This window comes from Taudactylus pleione, unplaced genomic scaffold (genome assembly GCF_031769625.1).
Source record: "Taudactylus pleione unplaced genomic scaffold, aTauple2 ptg000520l, whole genome shotgun sequence".
Lineage (NCBI taxonomy): Eukaryota > Metazoa > Chordata > Amphibia > Anura > Myobatrachidae > Taudactylus > Taudactylus pleione.
In genome coordinates this window covers 7715764-7732597 of record NW_028284922.1, presented here as the reverse complement: position 1 = coordinate 7732597, position 16834 = coordinate 7715764, and the positions used below count along the sequence as shown (strand labels likewise).

Sequence of the window (16834 nt, the reverse complement as noted above, 5' to 3'; positions counted from 1 at the left end):
AGAGGGGTCAGTCTCATAGGCACTATAAGCTATACGCATAGCATTATGTAAGATATCATATTTACCTCGGTATTCCTGACTCTTCCTAGCCTGATAAGCCAATATATGACCTCTCATTACCGCCTTGGAAGTTTCCCAGAAGAGAACTGTGGACCTGATTCAGAGCTGAACGCTCGGACCAGAGCGCTCGCTCTGAATCAGTGCCCTCCTACCTGAAAATGGAGCGGCCTCCTGGCCGCTCGCATAGCTGTGGGTGACCACCCACAGCATATGCGAGCGGCCAAAAAGATGGTCGCGATGGTCTTTGACCATCGCGACCATCAGGCTTGCGACGAGACCCTGCGGTAGGGTCTCGCTTCCGCAAGCCCAGGAGTGATTTTGGCTCTATCAGAGCCAAAATCACTCCCACTGACATCACTAGTGATGTCAGTGTGGCCGGCTTCAGACGGTAGGCGTTCCCATGGGAACGCCTCCGTCTGGCAGCCACGCCCCCGGCATGCCCACCAAAGGAGGCGTGCTGTCAATCAACATCGACAGCACGCCCCCTTTGGTGCGAGACCCGGAGCGACGGAAAGCCCATCGCTATCCGGGTCTCGTGCATGCGCACGACGGAGCTCCCTCCATCGTGCGCATGCGCAGTGGGGCAATATCGACCCGCTTGCGAGAGTCCTTTGCTCGCGAGCGGGTCTGAATGACCCCCTGAGTCCTCCCAATGCTCTAGGTTGTCAGCAACAAACTCCATCCATTTGGATTGGAGATATTGTTTATAGTAATCTGATTGGCCAAGAAAAGACGGGAATCTCCAAAATCCACACGAAATACCAGAGAACCTAGTCTGAATATCTATTGAAACTGGAGCGTGATCAGATATGACTATACTATGGATATCACATGAATGTAACGAGGGAATCAATATATCATCTACCAATAAATAGTCAATCCGGGAAAAGGATCTGTGTACTCGAGAATGGTAAGAATGAGTCCTGTCAGTAGGGCTGAGGAGATGCCATATGTCACATAGGCTATGAAGCAAGAGTAATAACCCCACACCCACCAGTCCTAATATTGGTAAAGGGTTTGATGATCCAGACCTATCCAGTATCTCATTAGCTACCCCTTTAAAGTCTCCCCCCACCAGCAGGTTCGGAGTGGGACGACCCAAGAGTAAATTAGAGATTGCACAGAAGAATTCCAAATTTGGAGAGTTAGGGGCATAGATATTAAGGAGAGTGTAATTCTGGCCATACACGGGACGATTGATCACACAATTTGGGCAGTTTTTACAGGTTGAACAGACCAATCTTTTGAAAATAGTTGTATTTTGAGTCATCTGTGACCCTGATGCACGTCCCCGCCTTCGTCTAGTCTAGTCTCATGAGACTCTATTTGAGATACCGCTGACGTAAGGGTGGAACTGAATTCTTTAAATTGTTGCTCCATAAAGGGTTTAATGACCAGCAACATCCCTTGGGCCGCTGCCGTAGCAGATGGGGCGGCCAAAAGCACAGAGTGCTGAGTATCCCCACCTAAGGCCAAAACGGGTGACGATGGGGGGGTGATGGAGGGGCCAGGAGAATTAGAGGGGGAAGACATTGTGGAAGCACACGGCTTTGCTTGTGATACAGTGCTCTTAACAGACTTCCTGGTCATAGTGAAATATTTGTGCATACTGTGATACTTGGGGTTATTAGCTTTGTAGATTGGTGTTAGTGGTGCAGTGATTAGATGCAGAATTAGAGTCCGCACATTGCATTCCAGTAAAACAAATGAAAAATGGTGCTTTTACTTCAGCATGGACATCAGGAAACAGAAATAAAATAACAAACAACCTAGCCCTTTCTTAGGGTACTAGCTCACTTCTTGAGCCCTCTCTATAGAAGCAGCTAATCTGCATGAAAGTCTCTCACAGTCTCTGAAATTTGTGGTCCTTCCTGCCAAATGCAGGACTGGACACTGGCCTCCTGGCCTGGTATAGCTTTCTCAGCTTGTTGGCTGCCGCCTCTCACAAGGACAGTGTCAGAGGTATATGGATTTGCCTGCCTCCTTGCAGGTATGATCCTGACCAGCTGGTTTGCTTCACTCACACTGCAGCCCCACCTGGACTGTCTGGCTGTGTCCACTAGCAGCCTCACCTGGGCTCTGGTCATACGGCAGCCATTATACATCTTCCCACAATGCTTTTCTACTCTGTGTGGGCGGATCTGTCCTGCCCCACACAGAATCTGCTGCTCACCAGTGCCACCTCTGGTGATACTGCCACAATACCCAAAATAACCACAGTAAATGGAATATAGGTTGTAGAGGGACTTACAACATCAAATAAAAAATAACACATTATAGCATGACTTTACAATATAGTTGGTGGTGTTTTGAGATAAAAATTAACCCAAAAATATTGGTAACAATATGAAATATAAAATACCAAGTACACCACTGCTTCTGCCTCTAGATGGCACTAAAGGTACAGTATAAAGTATGGCCACAGCAATTACTGTGACAGTCCCAAATATATAATTCTGCAAATGTCCATATACGTTGTACCTCACATTATTTGGAACTAATATGCTGCCCAACAACTAGGCGATTAAACCTAGCGATTGAGTGATAACGACCGGGGACCAGGTGAGATCAAAGGCGAAAGCAGGTCACCGGGTCCAAACCACAATCATGGGGGTATCGTCGCAGATCAGGACCAATCTCACCCAGGAGAACCAGACGAAACCAGGGGCCGACAGCAATTTCCCGAAGCAGACCAACTCCACGCTCCCGAGATCTCCGGCAGCTTAACAGCGTCTGCAACCCGGAGGGGAGAGCCGCTCTGTTTAATATTCCCGGCGGCTGGAGAAGCAAACCAGCATCTCCGTCCCGTTGGTTCCAGACACGGTGAAGTAGAGCAAGGTTCAGCTTCTTCAATCAGGAACTGCTTCTCCTAGACATGCCAGGTAAGTCCATGCAGCGGGGCCCGGCACCTCACACGGTCGTCAGTGTGCTCCTCTTCCACGGGTATTGTGTCAGGGGAGCTCCAAGGCTTCAGCTAGGCTGGAGCCAACACAGCCAGTCTCCAGTCAGCCCGCTTGTGGAGGACAGGCATAGTCCAGGGGATCCTCTGTCTCCAAGCCAGGATCAACCACGCTGACAAGATGGTGGGCGGGATAGGCGCTCAGCAGTGTGAGCAGACTCCGGGGATAGATGGCAGCCAGGTGAGTGAAATGGCCTGCATTACACTTCCTGCAGGGTCTCCAAGGCTTGCAGCGCCTATTGATATAAATAGACGCCCAGATAATTCTTCTCTAAGGGTCTAATAGGATTTAGATATGAGGAGCCCAAATAAAATGCGCCCACATACGAGGCCCGCCCACCAGAAGTCCACAATATTGTTTTTAATATTAAATTTTACGACTGGGTTAGAGCTGTCATACTTGCTTCCCCTTGCAAAGATTTGTTTCACAGTCAGTTGTTTTAAAAAAAAATAGTGCTCTTATTGGTCCCCTTCTGGGATGAAGATTCCCAGCAGCAGCAGACCTAATGCTGAAGGATTTTACTGAGGAATCCTCGATAGCAGAGGAGTCACCTAGCCTTAACAAATTGGATGCAGGACTACCTCCTGTTCATTACTGTGGATATTGAGGATGAAAGCATTGGCAGCAGAGATTGCAGGTGCTGGGATCTAGTTGAACTTGAGAGAAGGGAGCTAGCTGATGCTGGACTGCTTATTTTTTTAGCACCAGTTTCAGATGTCAAAAAACATTTCATGAGTTTACTGCAAATGACGTAACAGGGAGGAGGTTCCTATATGGTTAATGTCGCTACCTCTACTTACCGTGGTTTTACAAATGCTACAGATGGCTTGACAATTGTTGTCAGGATTTGCTTAAAAACAATTCTACACATAAGAGATGCATTTGTTGGTCCTCGCAGACATGACAACCGCTTTCTTCCTATCATGGCCAAGAGCTGCTGCCATTCATCCTTAACATCCTCAATAGCGCCCGCATCAGCTAGACAAATATCCCCCTCATCCTCTTGCACTTCAACCGTGGCATCCATCAGTTATATTTGTGCTGCTCATCCCCACATTTGCATAAGGATCAAAAATGGTGGAAGGCGGCTTCTCTGCGAGTACAACAGTATCAGAAAGGTCAGGCTCACACATAGCACTCATGGACACACTTAGGGGTATAGTTACTAAAGTGAGTGTTTTTAGAAGTGGAGATGTTGCCTATAGCAACCAATCAGATTCTACCTACCATTTAACTAGCACCTTCTAGAAGATAATAGCTACACTCTGATTGGTTGCTATGGGCAACATCTCCACTTCTAACTCTCACTTTAGAAAATATACCCCGTAAAATGCATACACACGGACCGATAAAACTGAATGATATGAACTATATCGTTCATTTTTATGTACTTGCCAACCTGTCAATGACCAATGATGCGCGTTCCCGCATGGATGATAAAGATATCTTTCATCGTCCATGCATGCAGGCCAACATGGACGATATCGTCAACTTTGCCTGTTCAGAGATGTGGCAGGATGACTTCACAGAAAGATATCTTTGAAAGATCTTTTTCAAGTCATTGGTGGTACAGATCGTACCGTGTGTATGCACCACTAAGGCGCACATCCACTTGCCGATTTCTATGAGCGATCGAACGATAACGATATTGTTTAATCACTCATGACTCGTGCATGAATCGGGCACATTAATGTCAGAAACTACCAGCAATGCTCGCTCCCGCTGGTCATTTCCGACATCAATCATCTCCCAAACATGCTGGCCAACCTGATGATAACGTCAGGTTGAGCATGTTAGGGGTTGATTGATGTGCCTACACTGAACGACTGCTCATTCAGTGTAGGCACAGCACAGACTGTGAAACAACTGCATGATTACAATGTCGTAATTGTGCAGTAGTTTTTAGGTCTGCTGGCCACACATCAGACCAACTTTCCTCCAACCAACCAAATGACCAACCGTCCAACTTGTTTGTCCAACTAATATGCTTCCCCACACACCTAACCAACTATTCATCCTACCAGCCAAACTGCCAACTTTTTTTAACAGACAAGCCAACTTCTGTCCAACTTGTGATGTCACAGAAGTAGGCGGAGAGTGCCTGCCTACTTCTGCATGTTTTGAATAAATATATTGATTACACACATATATATATATATATATATATATATACATACATATACTGAATGTACTGGAAATATACTGTGTGTATATATATATATATATATAATTGAAACTGGATAGCGCCGAACGAGGGGAGTAGAGTCGGGATGGATCGAGCTGTGATGATCGGGGGGAGGGTGGCGAGATGCAGTAGAAGTCGGGATGTCATTGAAAATACATAGAGGGGCCCATTTATCAAAGCAGCCCCCATAAGTATCTATAGCGGATGCAATGCAGTGAGATTAATCAAGTTTCAGAATGTAAAACATTCCGGCCTTGATGCGCGCAGCCTGCGCCATCTGAAGATTGTAGCCTATGGACTACACATCACAAATCTGTACGGGAGAGGGTTCCATAGGAATGTGTGGTCTGTAGACCGCGCATGTGCAGGATCCCTGGCACATGAGTGAAGTGATTGCGGTTTCTGTGGGTGCAAATTCATACATTCAGGTGGTATGATCGCATCCTGCAATGTGATCATGGGTGTTAATATGACGACAGATTGCATTGCAAATGCGATCATTGATAAATGGGCCCTATAAATATATAAATATATAACAACCGCATGAATCTGGCACTCACCATACCAAAAACAACAGGCCCAGGTGCTCCAGCCAAAATAATGTAGATAGGTTCAAGCAAGGGATGGCACTCCGGGACTTGTACAGCAATGAAAGAGTCGATGCTACAGCAACGTTTCGGTTTTAAAAACAAACCGTCATCAGGCATGATGATGGTTTGTTATTAAACCCGAAACATTGCTGTAGCATCGACTCTTTCATTGCTGTACAAGTCCCGGAGTGCCATCCCTTGCTTGAACCTATATATATATATATATATATATATATATATATACATATATACACACACACACACATATATATATATATGTATATATAGCATCCACAAGGCGGCACGCCGTAGTAAAAAAGACACAAGTCACCTTAGCTCATAATGCAACGTTTCAGTGCTTTAATGTGCGTTTTTGTCAAACAAAATTTGTGCATTAAAGCGCTGAAACATTGCAATATGAGCTAAGGTTACTTGTGTCTTTCTTACAACGGAGTGCCGCCTTGTGGATGCTATATATACACATATATATATATATACACACTCACACACATATATATATATATATATATATATATATGTGTGTGTGTGTGTGTGTATATATATTTACAGATCACCTTTACAAGGTTTACTGTGGGGGGCACCCGGCACCTCATGATTGCCGGATCATATATATATATATATATATATATATAATGCAGCGATGACACCAGAGGGAGCGGGGCAGCAGGAGGATCCCCCAACCACCTGCTGGAGATAGAGCTGGTGGGTACTGGGAAGACAGTCCTGTAGTGGTAAGCTCTTGGGCTCAGGGACCCTCCTGAGCCTGCTGTACTGGCAGAGAGGGGTGCACAGTGCCAGCTGTACTTAGTGAGGTGGGGAAAATGTGCTCAGCACCAGCTATGGGGGGGGGTTCTACTCACTTGCCAGCTGTACTGGGTGGAGGGGGGTTCACAGTGCCAGCTTTACTTAATGGTGGGGGGGGGAAATAAGATGTGCAGTGCAGCTTGTCTTGCGGGGAAGGTGGGGGGTCTGAGGTGCAGTGCTGCCTATACTGGGGCGGAAGGGGGGAATAGGAGGAGAGGTGCTGCTTGTGGGGATCGGAGGAGAGTTGCCGTATTTAGGAGGTGGTTGGGGTGGATATCGGAAGAGAGGTGTCGCTTGTACCAGAAGGGGGGAGGATCAGAGCTCTGCCTGCATCGGAGAGACACATTGGAGGAGAGGTGCCGCTCATACCAGAAAGGAGGATCGGAGTTCCGCCTGCACAGGGGGGGGACACATTGAAGGAAAGGTGCCGCTGGGGAATGGGGGCTGATAGGAGTTGAGATGCCGCCTGCACGGGGGGCGAGGGTTAGTGGTGCCGCTTTTACGGGCTTGTATATCTACTGGGGGAAAATAGGAGCGCTGAAGTGGCGCTTGTACTGCTTAAACTACCGCTGCTGCTCTCTTCCTCTGCAGAGGCGGCTAATGACAGCACACAGCTCCCGGATAATTCTCCCCTAGCAGAGACAGCAGTGGCAGCGGGACCGGCGGATCTCCGAGGGGCAGTCATCAGAGGTGAGTGACAGCAGTAGGCGGACACTGCCGGCCAGTGTCCACCTACTTATCGTTCAGTTGAGGGGAACTTTCCCCCTACACTAGAACGATAGTTGGTGAAAATTGATTTTCCCCCAACTAGTTGGAACGACCGTTTTTGGACGTTTCTCAGAGTGTGGGAGCAAACGGCTGACTATCGTTTGCTCCCACACACTAGACGATTATCATTCCAACCAGCCAACTGGTTGGCTGGTTGGAACGATATCATTCTGATGTGTGGCGGCCTTTAGACTCTCCTCAGGGATTTGTGACATTTCTGTTTCTGAATGCACAGTTTGTTCTAGTGGTGTTCATTTATTCACACCTCTTCTAGACTCTAGTGAAAAGGTCTTGCATTGTTATGAGAGGCAGAGGAAGATGCCTCACTGACACTTGCAGAACTACCACGAGCTATAAATAAAGGTGAAGGCCTCAGTCTTTCCTTGTCACTGTGTGTAATGAATGGCATGTTGGCAATTTTATGTTTTTCTGCGCCACAGTTTGCCTTTATTAGATGTGTTTTTTTTTTCCTTTAGCACTGTATATTGTTTTTTTTATTTTAGATGCCCTGACTTAGACCCCCTATGCCCTTGAGCAACAGCTTTAGTAGATGAAGTTGCAGGACTAGCATTGTCATCATGACTGGTGGCAGCAGCTGCAGCGACATTATTTGGTTGATTTTTTTTTACAATTAGCAGATCACTATGTGGCTTATATATGAAGGTGAACAAAGCGCACTAGGGTATGTATTGTTAAGTCATAGTTCAATTCAAACTGCATGGAGCCACAGAGCTTAAATATGCACGTGAACAAAGCGCACTAGGGTAAAGCGCACCAAACAGTATAAATAATAGAATTTAATTATCTATTTTTATAGTTTGATTTTTTGATGTTGCAGCTTAATTTAAACTGCGTGGAATCACAGGGCTCATATACAGTATGCACGTGAGTGTCTTTACTGATGGACTCAGCAGAGCCTATATACAGCAGAGTACAGCGCAGCATTCTCCCCTATACACACTGACTAAGAGCAACACAGCCACTTGTGAGCCTGGACACAGCACAGCCTATATACAGCACAGCATACAGGAGTGTGCACCCCCTATACACATTGACTAAGAGCAGCACAGCCACTTGTGAGTCTGGACAAAGCACAGCCTATATACAGCAGAGTACAGCACAGCATACAGCAGCATGCATCCCCTAAACACACACTGACTAAGAGCAGCACAGCCTTGTGACTGAGTATGGACACCCTATACAGCAGAGTACAGAGCAGCATACAGCAGCGTGCCAAACAGGGAAATGGCGCAGAGTCACATCCGCAACACCATATATAGAATCCAAACCCTGTGAGAATCCGACGCTGCTCAGATGATGTTTTGGCTTGAAATGGAATCCGAGTCAGGCGGGAATTCCCGTGCTGCCATTCGGATTTACTCGGATTCCTGAAATTCGAGCGGGTTCAGATTCCAAGCAATCCATACCACTCATCTCTGCTTCCTATGTATCTGAATGATATATGTCCCTAAAGATCATTGAGGTGACTTTTTAATTGAACTATGTCAGACCGATCTCTAGACACCTGACATCTGCAGCACAATAATTTCTCATTGTTACCAGCAAATGTCGTGTAGTAGCCAGATCAGATAAGCCAATCTGATTGCTCTCCTCACGATAATAGGCACTGGGTGCCTTCTACACACTGTGCAATAATCGGACCGGGCAGCTGAGAATTGGCTGTTCGTCCTGATTATTGCACAGTGTGTACACAGTACCCAGGGCCAAATATTGTTTAAAAACCTGTTGGTAACGATGATCAATTATCGCGCCGGAAATGTAGTTTGTATATGATCGGTCTGACTCTTCTACCTACCTCGGATTGGGAAGATAATTGAGGAGTGTGTACACTGGAAATCACATCTTCTCAGCATTGTTTCCTTAGTCAGAAAAAAAAAATAAAAGTTTGTTTCCCCAATTTTTCAGGTTCAATTTTTGTGTACAATATATTTTGACTTTAAAGTAACGTTGCACTTACAGCCCCTTTAGTGTAAGAAATAAACGCCAATCCACTCCTTCATCTGATTTTATTAGCAAGAAGTGATTTCATATAATGAAAAAAGCTCACAATATATTAATAATAAAAAAAAAACATTTACAACACATATGACAGTGAAATGAGTGCGGGGTGTTTTGGTCATTCTACTTTTCTCAGAATGAAAAATACTTTGTAAACCATTCGGGACGTTTGGACTCCTGATCTCTTGTTTCTGTCTTGGATGGAACACTGCCAGGATTCCGCCTGGGGACAACAAACATCAATGGAATTAATACCCAATATTTATAGCCAGAAGGGATAGTTTACCAACTATATAATTAGCACAACTGCGTATAGAGGGCGTGATTAATCTGCAGACGCAGCTCAATTCTTTACCCAGATTCCCAATGTTCAGTAATATGCGCATGTGCCAGACCCATAATGGGCATGTGCCATACGGGTCTGCAATGTTGCTCACAGTTTGGCAGCAGACTTCTCAGTGATAGACAGTCTGCTGCCGTTTCGGGGAGGGGGCAGTAACAGCCTCCATTTCCCAAAACGGTGTAGTGTTTTGCTGCCGTTGTGGGGGAGTAACAAGGCCAGGATATCCGTCGGCTGACAGAGATTTTCTGGCCTCTTTTCAGCATCTGCGGCAGTCAGCTTGCATTACCCCATGGTCACTTAGCCGACTGATGGTTTCGCAGATGCTCCGATGTTGCGTTCTAGAATAATTTTATTTGATGCCAGTTAAAACCTCTAGTACTGAAATTTGTTTTATAGAATAAATTCCATTGAGGCAGTCTCTAAAAATTCTTCACATGCAGAGAATGAAACATATTTTCCTGTACTGATGAACTCTGAAAAGGGTGAAGCTGTGTGTCTGCAGGTGACAGATCTGCCTCAGTGCTAGCATTTATCATATCATGAATAAACGGGATGTATACGGAATGCCGGCCCTCGGGATCCTGGTGGTCAGGGTTAGGATACAGACACCTGCCGGTAGGTATCCTAACCCCCCCTTCTCCCTACCCTAACCCTCCCTCTCCAGTGCCTAAACCTAATCTTCCCCTCCCTGCAGCCTAAATCTAACCCTCCCCCCCAGTGCCTAACCCTAACACCTAATCCTCCCCATAACACTGCTACTTATCTTTGGGATTCCGGCGGTCGGGATATAGACATCCTGAAGAAACAGGGGGAGATGTATCATACTGTAGCTTTGAGAGAGATAAAGTGAATGAGTTGCTAATTGCAACCAAATAGCTTCTAAGTGGTTGCTATGGGCAACTTCACAACTTTATCTCGAATGGAGGTTTGATACATCTCCCCTCCAGTGTGTAAAGAATTGTCATGTGTCTGTTACTTTTTACTTAAAATATTTTGATAATTAAATGCAAAACCAATTTGATATCAGCAATGGGCCTGATTCAGAGCAGTATGCTAAAATGGCATTGCCGCTGCGTATGTGCGCGCAGCTGCTCTGCAGGAATATGCAAATGTTGCAGCTCCCGGGAGATGTAGTGAGACGCCCACCTGGGGATTTGCAAATCCAAGCATCTGCATAAAGAGTGTACAGACGCAGCATCGATCGCAGATTATCCGATTGTGGCAGTCCTGAGTAAGTCTATGGTCACGCAGAATGGCTGTGGGCAGTGAGACCCTGGAGCCATATTCCTTGCATATGGGATCGCAGTCAGAGGATGTGACACAGCTCAAACGGTTGTGACACGCCTGCATTCCTTGTTGCCACTCCCCATTACGTCCCCCAAATGCTCCTGACTGTCAATCACACTGCAAATAAATAGTCGCTGCGAGCGACTATGGTAAAGTACCTTGATGTATGCGCAGATGGCCGATAATAGCTCAACTCTGTAAACATCGGAATAGTGTACTACTCTGAATCAGGCCCAATATAACTATTGATTGTGGTAGTTACATTCAGTATCTATAATAAAAAATTACACTTTGGCCACTGAATATAAATAAAATCATTAATATTACGATTGTTCGTTTACAGCTCTGTTTTGCAAATCTTTCATATTGGAATTTATTAACTGCAAAGAAACATAGTGACTGATTGTGATTGTGTCATTATAGCTGTAAAAGATTCCCAGGATTGCCCATTGTTATAAACTGAAGAACACTGAAATTTAAACCCTTTGATTTCAGATAAAGCATGCACAATGCTGGGAACTAAAGTACAAGGGCTTATGAGGGTCCCACAACTAGCAGGAAAGAACTGGTGTGTACACAAATAATAGCAGTGAACATACATTACCTATTAGGACGTATGATATCTAAGAGCTGCACAGGTTGTCTGAAGGGATAACCGGGTTTGACGCTGTGATCCAAGTTTGGAGAATTTCGGACAGGATTTATATTCTTTTTGGAAGTCACGCTGTTATTTGGAAAGGTTTTCTCATAAGCCGCCAAGTTAGGGACACTAATAACTCTGGTCGGTATCTCACCAATTTTTTTCTTCTACAAGACAGAATAATGACACCAATCCAGGTGTTACACGGCCTTCACAGAAACCCAGCAATTTACTTAGGCACATTCAAGGGTAAATTCCACTTTATTCAAAACTTTGTAACAGTGAATACTTCACCCTCTTTGCCTGTAATCCCTTTTATCTGTGTTGCTGGGTACCACAATGAAAAGAGGACGCCACAAAGGAGGACCCAGAGGGAGATGTATGATGCAGCTGGCTCCAGGCGTTATATTTCTGTACCCGCTTCATCGCTGGTTTGTGGTGAATCGTGTCCAGCTACCGTCTCATGTATGAAAGAGGCTTTTTACTATATGGGAAAGCATTAAATCACCTGTCTGGTGACCTCCGCTCTCCCAACATTGGCTATGTTATGCGCCAATTACAGCTTTAGCTGTATTACTGGATAGCTACTGACTGTTTATACATTGCCTGGCAGATCGTCGCGCTATCTTGTAGATAGCAGCGCCGATAATGATGGGGGCACATAGCGCACCTGTCATTAAACACCCAAATCAACATTAATACATGGAGGAGAAGATACATTGGGGAGAAGACACCTCATATCACCCCTTCATACATCTCCCACTCAATTTGCAGAGCAGTTTGCAGCAGATTACAGTACATGGAGCTTCAAGCTTCCAATGTAATTACAGTTTGAGGTTCTGCCTCCGTATTTGTCCTTGGACTTTGAAATGTAATTTCATCGATCATACAAAATGCTCCTACTCTGTAATTAGAGTCACCTTTTGTGGAGGCCCCATTTCATCAGATCATTGCAACAGAAAGATAAAATGCAGGAAACCTGTTGGATGCAGTTTTGATTATGTTCTGTTCTCACCAGTGGGCAGTGTGGTGTAATAGTCTGGTGAGTTCAGTCCTTTTATTATGTGGTGAGTTCAGTCCTTTTATTATGTAAAACATAAGAAACAAACACTACTGTACACTGCCATACCATTTTTATTAAAGAGGCACTTGGCCCTGACCAGACAGCACAGGATTCCCCCCATTTCAAGGTGATCCTGAGGTCTACCTAGTTTCTAACATGCTAGTAAAACTCAATATGCAATACAGTTATTTTATTAATGTATGTACAGACATTTACTTTCTTCTCTATAAACTCTTTATTTCAACCCACAGCTTTTCTCTTAATATAACTGAGGTGTGATATTCATTAAGGGCATGGCAAGGTATGTGCGACATAATTGTGAGCAGGTACAGTATGATGTCACTATGGGCGTGGACAGCTCTAAAACGTCCACAAATAAGACAGAGAGCAGGCACAAGTTATTATTGTAGAATCCTCCTATAAGAGGACAGCAGTTTCCTTCTCTCACCCAATGGGTGCTTAGTTATAAAGTGCTGTCTACACATCCTGCCTCCAGCTGCTACTTTTGCAACTCTTAGCTGGACATTTTAGTGGCAATTTGTGACTACACCCCCTTACTGTACTGGCCACATCTGTACGCCCACTGCGTGTGTGTCTGCACACCCATTACTGCAGTGGCCCTGGTCCCCTAGTAGTATACACAGGTGTAAGAAAAACAAAAAAAGACATACATGCACATTAAAGAAAAATGCAACATGCAGCCAGAAAGAGCAGCAAATTGTATTTATGTCTGACTCAGTATAAGGCCCTTTATCTTTGCAGGTGTGGAACAGTTTTTCTTTGAAATCCTTAGTTTATGGCTATGCTAGTGCCTCGATCCTAATGGCATTTCCTTCCATCCATCCGCCTGCCAGTGGAAGAAGGTGGGATAATTACTGAACCAGCAATATAGTTTAACTCCCCTGTGCATGATTAAAGAAATCCACAAAACATGACCTGTTGGTGGTATCGAGGAATAGAGTGGTGAACCCCTGGTTTACTTCCATCCTGCATATGTGACTCTTTACCCCATTTCAAAAAGGAATTATAGCACTGGGAAGAGCGATCGGCCAGCTTGCTGTCAGTATTAGAGTGTACAGTATGTTTGTGTATGAGTGTCAGGACGGGATGCACGACGCATCGCACTCGCGATGCATTCCGCCAGTCATCGCATACATGCCGGCATTGGTAACGCCGGTATTCATGACGATCCCCGCAAAGGATCACTCTGTCAGTAAGAGCGGTCCTTTGCGGTGGAGTGCTGCAGGGGGTGCTGGGAGGGATCCGATTGGAACCCTCTATCAGCGCTCTGCAGAGAGAAGCCCATAGGCTTCTATGGGTAATGCCATCAAGAAGATGGCGTTACCCACCACAGCCAAGTCTTGGTGCATATGAGAAACGCATTTTCAAGGTTTTACTGCAATTTTCGACTTGCTGCATCCCGCCCTCAATGTCTTACCTTTAATGTGGGTGTTAAACTCCCAGCATTGGGATTGCAGGAGAAAGACTGACTTCTGTGCGTTTCTTGGTTGATTGGCATCCCAACTTCATCAAAGTTTTGTATTTCCTGTAAAATAAGAAACAAGTTGAGCCTCTGAGCATCTTCATAGAAAAAACAGTAATATAATACCAACTAAAATGTTTACAAGTTCTGTTATATCATGGGGCATTAGGGTCATTTACTGATTTGATGATTGCGAGATATTTACTAAATAAATATTTTTTTCTAAAAGTTTTACTTAAAGTAGTGCAAACCTCCCAACCATCCTGAATTAAGGAACAGACCACCAATCTGTCAATGCCACAGGCATCTGTTTCTCTTGTCTGTGCCATGTGAATGGTGATTTTAGGGGAGCGAGTAGTATTGATGGATGCCAGGAATTTTGGAGCACTAGGCACAGATCTAACACTGGGGTCTGGGAAACGGGAGTTTTCTCTCCCTACCTCCTGCTCTTTCTATTCCCTCCACATTAGACACCTTTATAATATGAAGGGATGATATTTTTGCTACTTTGATGTATAAGTCTGGAACTCCTGCTACCCACAACTCCTAGCAGCACTCTCATTTCTAGCACTGTAATCAGTAGGATGCCTGGGACATGTTGTAATTGGAGGAAAGGGTTTAAGTGAGGGTAAATGTCGATAAAAGTTCTATATGTAGCAGCAGCAAAGAAATCCTGTATAAGGTGTTCTACGGGTGGTACAGTATATGGTATCCAGACAGAAACACGCAATTTTCCTTGACATCTCTGACTGCTGTTGGGGATTCTGTAGGGGGCAGGGTACCCTGTCTATCATATGGCGGGCATCCTCAAATTGTCCCTTTATGGATTAATGTTCACCACCTGATTCTCTTTGCTCCCTAGACCTATTCTAGGTATGCCAGAACACACACAAAAACACATTTTAAATGCTACTAAATGCCAAAGTGTGATATACTGGAGACAGACAGCACCGCCTCCTATTTTAGCTATAATTAATAAAGTGTGGCTGATATATATGAAAGAGTACTGTATATCACTAGCACAATCCATAGTTTTGCCTGCTCGTAACATCTTGGACATCTCATTTTGAGGCCAACACTGCCAATCTTTCTACTTGCTCATATTAATTGATAAACTAAGATTTTTGTTCACAATGTGCAGGTCGACTCCAAACCCTAACCTTACACATACATAGGTAGTGTTCCCGCTAAACTGTTTTAGTGTGGCTCCCCTCCCCGATTTCAAAAGGTCATAATGCACCCTTACCCTTTGGCTAAAACAACATGGCGGGGGCCGTCTCCATCCGCAGGCTGCAGTGGGGACGGCATCTATGCACAGAGAGAGGAGAGCTTGGGGGCCGCCCGGCATGTCCATGCCCCCAAGAGTGATGGCCACGCCCCTTTTTCCTGTGCTGGAGTGCCCTTTCTAGGTCCGGCACCGAACATAAGTCTTACATTTGAAATCCCCACCCTCCTACTAATTTCATATTGAGATGATCTTCAGCTGGTATGCGTTCAAAATGTGAATACCAAAATGGTCAGAGACAGGAGGTGGACATTGTACTTGTCAACATACAGTACATAATGTCTACACTGTGAATATTGACAGACACAATGTCAACACAGAATTTTTGCCGATTTTCGGGATAGGGTTAAGCTGTAGTTAGAGTTTAGGTTAGGGTTAGTTAAGAGTCCTATAGGAAATTACATGATCGACATTAACAATGTCGACATTATGTAAATGTTGACATTGTGAGCGTCAACATTTGACATGTCGACCTTCCGTCAGTGTCTACATTCAGACCATGTCCACATTCTGATGTCAACATTCTGTCGACTTTTTATAAGACACCGCTCCAGCTACTGTACCCTGGAACTATTCTATATGCATTTTATCATTAAGCTGATCAAAGCTCTCTGTCTAAAGAGCGGATGCGCATGTGCAGCACTTCCAGTTGCCGCCGCGGGTGCCTCACTGCCGGTGCAGAGATGGAGACAAGGCTGTCTCAGTCTTTGAAAAAAAAATATTTGATTTTTTAGGGGGGTTTCCTAGGTACTCAGACCCATCCCCCCTACCCCACGTGCACCACTGACAGTGATAAGATATATATTTTTTTTTCCGTACACTGTCTTTGTACAATGCTAAGGCATGCCTGCTTTATTCCTATTTTTCTTCTTTAAATTTTAGAAACATTTGTTTTTAAATATTATTGAACTAGCAAAAATGAAACTTACTAATAAATGTTTAATAATTTGATCTTTATCATTCAATTTATCCTGCAAACAGTTTATAAGATGTAAATCCTCTGGCCGGGGCTGTTTCCTTGTCTTATCTTCCATTTCTTTCACCCTGTATTTAAAGAAGAATAGAAACAGCTTGTAATCTGAGAAGCGATTTAAATGTAATTAAGTAAAGATAACATCGAAGCCTCCAGTACTATAAAAGACTGAACATGGGGCACATCTAGTACAAGAAGTCATTTCATTTCTCTCCAGTCTTCATAAAATCTTAGAAGGGGTGAAATTCTAAAGCTGGGTACACACTAGACAATACAGTATGTTGTGCGATCCCTACTGCAGGTCCGACGGTGGATACCGCTAACAATGCCATGTTGCAGAATGCAGCATGATA

The 16834-nt window shown here is 44.6% G+C and overlaps 1 protein-coding gene across 2 annotated transcripts in view; it reads right to left on the bottom strand.

Moving 5' to 3' along the window:
- Positions 1-9408: 9408 nt before the first annotated feature.
- Positions 9409-16834, bottom strand: part of FAM184B (family with sequence similarity 184 member B) — a 112703-nt gene continuing 105277 nt past the window's right edge. For both annotated transcript variants that reach the window (XM_088450634.1, XM_088450635.1), the window contains exons 11-14: positions 16438-16552; positions 14179-14286; positions 11642-11844; positions 9409-9630 (exon numbers count right to left, since the gene is read on the bottom strand). In XM_088450634.1, coding sequence (XP_088306760.1) covers positions 9540-9630; positions 11642-11844; positions 14179-14286; positions 16438-16552 — 517 coding nt within the window. In that variant the 3' untranslated portion in view covers positions 9409-9539. The remainder of the gene's footprint in view (positions 9631-11641; positions 11845-14178; positions 14287-16437; positions 16553-16834) is intronic.